The sequence below is a fragment of the Petaurus breviceps genome, unplaced genomic scaffold (assembly GCF_028583685.1).
Source record: "Petaurus breviceps papuanus isolate PSGF00001 unplaced genomic scaffold, PetGlider_PUasm1.0 661, whole genome shotgun sequence".
Classification (NCBI taxonomy): domain Eukaryota; kingdom Metazoa; phylum Chordata; class Mammalia; order Diprotodontia; family Petauridae; genus Petaurus; species Petaurus breviceps.
The window spans coordinates 1-5,312 of NW_027186443.1; the positions used below are offsets into that span (position 1 = coordinate 1).

The following is a 5,312-nucleotide window of genomic DNA, read 5'->3' on the forward strand; positions in this document are numbered from 1 at the left end:
CATTGGCTGGGAGACAACACAGCAGCATGGGACCAGCTCTATAAATCCATCATTGGTGAGTGTAGGAATTTTCTTGAAGTTTTCCCTTGGAAGGGAGATGAGTCCATCCTATTTACTCAATAAGTCTGTTGAGTTTTAGGACTCTGGAAGAGAATGAGGGAGGACTCAGGTCCCAGACTAGTTCATTGTATCATTCCATGTATTTCATTGGTCTTTTCTCCATGCTGAGCTTTTAAAGTCAGTGAGCAGGGAAGGGTAGACTCTGGTCCAGTCTACCAACTTGCCTCATGCAACATCTCTGTGGTTCTCGTTGCAGGCATGATGGAGTTCAGTCTCTTTGGAATATCCTATGTAAGTCTCACTCAGATTGTGTCAACCACTTGGAGATTGTATCTGAACCCCACAAAATTCTCATTCTCTGTTTTCCCTTTTTGTTTTCAGACAGGAGCAGATATCTGTGGATTCTTTAATGATGCTGAATATGAGATGTGTGCTCGCTGGATGCAACTGGGAGCCTTTTACCCTTTCTCTAGGAACCACAATACAATTGGGCAGAAGGTAAGATGCGAGCTTCTGCCTTAGGCCTTCCCTTGTGATAGAATTTCAGCTTCAGTTCTTCCCCCATGATGTAATGGAGCCCCTCTCACCTGGAAACCACCTCAGAAGTCACCAGTCCTTTCATTCACAATACAAGGGATAACTCACATTCCCTTAGCCAATGGAGATTTCTAATGCATCTCACTTCTGCCAGAAGCTGGAGAGAAAAAGACTAGAGAGCAGAGAACTTTTCTGTTCTGACTTTGGACAATTTTCACAGTTCTGCCAGGAGGTTACAATACTAGGACACCTCTAATTTTTCACAGACATTCTCTTTACATGTAACCCAGTACAGTATAATATTGCTGCAGGACAAATATATGTTTGGTTTATGATGCCCATGATATATTTTTGTATCAGGTCTAGTGATTTTTAGGGTCACTCAGGGCAAGAAAGGAGGGATAGAAGAATCAGAATGTCTTCCCTAGCCAAGGTCAAGGGGGATGGCAGCCTGGGGAATTAGGAAGCCAGGACTCTGCAGGTTCCCTTTGTAGGATAGGGGAGCTTTCTAGTCATCTGGCCTGTTTCCCAGTGAAGGCAGGTGAAGGGTTTGGTCTGAGCATTCCCTCCTTCTGTCTCTAGAGACAAGACCCTGTGGCTTGGAATTCCACCTTTGAGGATCTTTCAAGAAATGTCCTTCAGACAAGATACACCCTGTTGCCTTATCTCTACACCCTGATGCACATGGCCCATGTAGAAGGCAGCACTGTTGTCCGGCCCCTTCTGCATGAGTAAGTTCCCTCTCTGTTTCTCCAGGTCCTACATTGGATTCCATTTTGAATTGCAGTGGGAAGCTCTTTATGGTTATCTCCCCCTGCTAGAGTGGGAGGTCCTTGAGAACAGAGCTTGTCTTGCTTTCCTGTGTGTTTCCCCTCTGCCTTGTGTCTAGTGAGCATTTAATCAGTATTTTTTTCATGCATTGATACATTCTAAAGTGAAGTATATTCCTTAGGTATATTCCATAGGTAGCCTATGGAAGCAAGCATGAATTTGGAATGAGAAGATCATTTTGTTGTTGTTTTTGCTGTTTATCTCAGCTATGACAGTAGTTTGTGACCAGGAGCAAACCTTGTTCTCTCTGAGGCTCAGTTTTCTTACACGTAGAATGGGAACAATAATAACGGCACTTCCCACCTCGTAGAATTGTGATAAGCATTCTGCAAACCCTAAAGTACTATATACTTATGAGAATTTTGGTAAAATTTTACTCTTTAAAAAGATGAATATTGTGAAGGATTACTTGATAATCCAAAAGTCTTCTTTTTGGCTTAGTGATAAAGTGGATCCTATTTTTCTTTTTAAAACAGCAATTTGATTTCTTGTTTATGATTAGAATGGGTTAAAATCAGTTTAAAAACATTTTCTGAATTTCTACATAATAGTAGTAGAAAGACCCAGGGCTAGGAAATAAGACAAAGTCACCTTGATATTTCAAAGGCACCATGATTAATATCCTTACCTGTGCCTGATTGAACCACACCTGAGAGGAAGAAGAAAGGACTGAAAGGGAACAGAAGTTGGGTATTTTGTGGATGGAGCCTAATCCCCCTGGAGACTTGTTGAATCATGAAGTCAGACTGATTTCTAAGGTTCCTTGGAGTGCCAAGTTCAATGATCCGTGGTCTGAGAGAATATTGTCAATATAATTGAGTTGTGACACCATGTTTCTCTGCTCAGGTTTGTGGAAGACAAAGAAACGTGGGACATATACCTTCAATTCCTGTGGGGTCCGGCCTTCTTAGTCAGCCCTGTGCTGGAACCTGTGAGTACAGATTGTCCTCAGCCTGAATCAGATCCAAACTGCAATATAATATTGAGTACTATAGAAGGGTTAGAGCTTGGCATTATGAATAATAGGGTCCAGTCCTTGTGTTGGCATTAAAGCATTCTGCAGTTTAAAAATCATTCTTGAGGATCCAGTTTCCTCATGTGCAAAATGAATGACACTCCTAGCTATCTCTAAGTCATGGAGTCAATGGAAGATGATCAAAACATGATAAATCCATAGGATGTTTGCTTTTCAATATTGTTTAATATAGTGTTTATTAATCATAGTAATTTTCAAGGAAATTTTGGTCATTTTTTTCCTTGTACTTATTTCATTAAAATACTTATCTAATTTTATTGTAGAATGTCCGCAATGTGACTGCCTACTTCGCCAATGCCCCCTGGTATGATTATTACACGGTAAGTGTCTTTGATGGAACTCATGCTCCCTCTGTTCAACTTAGTGTGAAAATTTTGGATGTGGAATGGGATATTGGTGACTAAGGTATCTCATCCTGGAATATTGTCATCATCTGTGTGAATTTTGCCCCAAGTAGTTCTGGGATGGTTGACCCTGTCATACTCTCTCATTAATCCTCTTTTAAGATTTCCTGATCTTAAGTTTTGGCATCTAGGACTCACCCAAAGGCAGTTGTTTTCTAAGCACTTTGCACAATAATGAAAGAGGTATTGTGAGCAGAGTGTAGTAATTATATCCCATTGGAGAAGGGGATATCTGGGAAATGGTCAGAGACATTTTTTTGCTAAAAGACTATAGAAATATTAATCTAGTTTTGCTTTAGTACTTCTTTCTGAAATGTAACCACATTTCTTCTATTGTGTAGTCTCTAAACCTTAGTATGTGTCAAATTAATGTTTGTTGAGTGATTTGATCTTTGTTCCCTTATCGATCTAGTGAGGAAATTTTTTTAGAAATTTCCCTAAAGACTAAGTCACCATAGCCAAGGTGATGGAAGAATAATTCTTCTACATTCCACTCCCCCAATGTAATTGATAAACTTGAGTTTTCCACGAGGAAAGAGGCTTACACAAGCAGTGACTTTCCCTTTTCCTTGGTCTAGGTATATAATCTTTATAAGTTTTTCTCAAGGTGACCTTTCCAAAGAAGAATTCCAACATCTTTGATCCCTTGTTTATCTTCTATCCTTCCTGGGCAGTTAGCTTACTACATTGTTTGAGTACCCACTGTATGCACATCCTGTTCTGATTTCTGAGGTTATCCATGTTTGAGGAAGGAGGAATTTAGCTTCTGTTAGAGAAAGAGACAACTTCCGACTAGAGAGACCATGAACCTGTACTAAGAAAGACAATAATGGTCTCTGAAGTACTGTTGTCCTTTTGAAGGCTAAAATGGGTTCAGGTTTCTTTGAAGAAAGACCACATTTGCTTGAAAATGGAAGAAAAGGCAAGAGAAAAATGCAGAGGGGGCTCAGAAGTATCCATAAGTAGATAAAGATAGTCAGGAATTGAGAAACCATGGTGGGGAACCAAAGGCAGAAACACCTCTTATCCTTTCTCTTCTAAGTTACTCAGCTAGAGTGTAGTGAAGGACTAAATTTTCCCCTGTTCTTTCTCTCAACCATAGGGCTCAGACATTGGAGTGAGGAGACAGTGGAAGAACCTGCCAGCCCCTCTGGACCACATCAATCTGCATATCCGTGGGGGCTACATCCTTCCATGGCAAAAACATGCAAATAACACTCATTACAGGTGAGTGAGGGGAGCCACATCCTTCTTCCCTTTCCAAAGGTGTGACTCAGATCCCAATTGGCAGAGCAGCTAGGTGGCACAGTGAATAGAGCACCGGCCTGTAGTCAGGAGAAATTGAGTTCCAATCCGACCTCAGACACTTAACAGAAAAACTAGCTTGTGACCTTGGGCAAGTCACTTAACGCCAACTGCCCTCCAAAAAGAAAAAAAAAATCAAATCCCCATGGCAACTGCCTTCTTTGTCCTTTTCTTGAAAAGTAGTGGATAGAGTCCTGGAATTGGAGACCATGTAGTTTGGGTTTGAGTTGACTTGTAGCTGTGTAACTTTGGGAAAATTCCACCATCTCCAAGGGCTTCAATCCTCTCATTATACTTAAACTTCCCACCTCACTAGAATTGTTTTGAAAATAACGTAAATACCTAAATCTTAAGGGGTTGTATAAATGTGAGTCGCTATATTTTTCTTTTGTCTGTTCAGTTTCTCCTTACCAGGAGCACCACAAGGATCAGGCTAATTTTTTTATATCAACAAGGGCTTTCTTAGCATTCTGCATTTTCATGGACTGAGTCCTCCCATCCTGGAATGCTCTCCCTCCTCATCTCTGCCTCTTGACCTTTTTGGCCTCCATTTGCCTATGGGCTCTCTGGGAGCAGGGACTTTCCTTTGAAATTCTTTGCATCCTTTTCACTGAGCCAATGTCTGACACTCAGAGTGAGCACTGAATATTTGTTGAATGGTATGTTATGTGAATGTAAGAACTTTGTGATATGTTTTTGGAGAATACATCTCTATCTATTCCATGGCAGATGAAAGAAAATGAACCGGTGTTGAAAATATAGCTTAAATATTTTGAAAGGTCATCACTCATGTCCATTTCTGCTCCATGTGCTTTAAGAGTCATGGGAAAAGTCTCTGAACATAAGTATCCTTGTATTTGGCTCCAGGGATAATCTTTCCACTTACGTGGCCTCTACTCCAATTCCCCAACCTCTGAGACCATTACAATGCCTTCCTAATTGACCTCCTTGCATCCAAACTCTCTCCTCCCCAAACCATCATCCACTTTGTGGCCCAATTGTGAGAAATAAAGCATAATTCTGTGGCCCCTGCTCCTGGGCCTACAAAGTTTCACTGATCCTCTTTCAGACTGAGTATAAACTGCTCTGTATGATGTGTAGCATGTAAAGCCCATCCCTACATGGCTCTAGCTTATCTT

General features: G+C 40.9%; 1 protein-coding gene and 1 long non-coding RNA gene across 2 annotated transcripts in view; both read left to right on the forward strand.

The window, feature by feature from the left end:
- The first annotated feature begins 12 nt into the window (after positions 1 to 12).
- Positions 13 to 2,868, forward strand: LOC138173897 (sucrase-isomaltase, intestinal-like). The gene is made up of 6 exons (XM_069103964.1): positions 13 to 55; positions 317 to 351; positions 442 to 558; positions 1,180 to 1,328; positions 2,275 to 2,359; positions 2,728 to 2,868. The coding sequence occupies exons 2-6, from the start codon at positions 319 to 321 to the stop codon at positions 2,866 to 2,868; spliced, it is 525 nt and encodes a 174-aa protein (XP_068960065.1). The 5' UTR covers positions 13 to 55; positions 317 to 318.
- A 578-nt stretch (positions 2,869 to 3,446) lies between these two features.
- LOC138173896 (uncharacterized) overlaps positions 3,447 to 5,312 on the forward strand; it is a 3,803-nt gene continuing 1,937 nt past the window's right edge. Inside the window, exon 1 of the long non-coding RNA XR_011171567.1 lies at positions 3,447 to 4,095. This is a non-coding gene — a long non-coding RNA (uncharacterized lncRNA). The remainder of the gene's footprint in view (positions 4,096 to 5,312) is intronic.

Bases quoted from the DNA above. Each gene is read 5' to 3' on its own strand.
- LOC138173897 (XM_069103964.1), top strand. From the start codon at position 319: ATGATGGAGTTCAGTCTCTTTGGAATATCCTAT. The intron at 559-1,179 runs GTAAGATGCGAG...TTCTGTCTCTAG, and splicing joins ACAATACAATTGGGCAGAAG to AGACAAGACCCTGTGGCTTG. The intron at 1,329-2,274 runs GTAAGTTCCCTC...TTCTCTGCTCAG, and splicing joins GTCCGGCCCCTTCTGCATGA to GTTTGTGGAAGACAAAGAAA.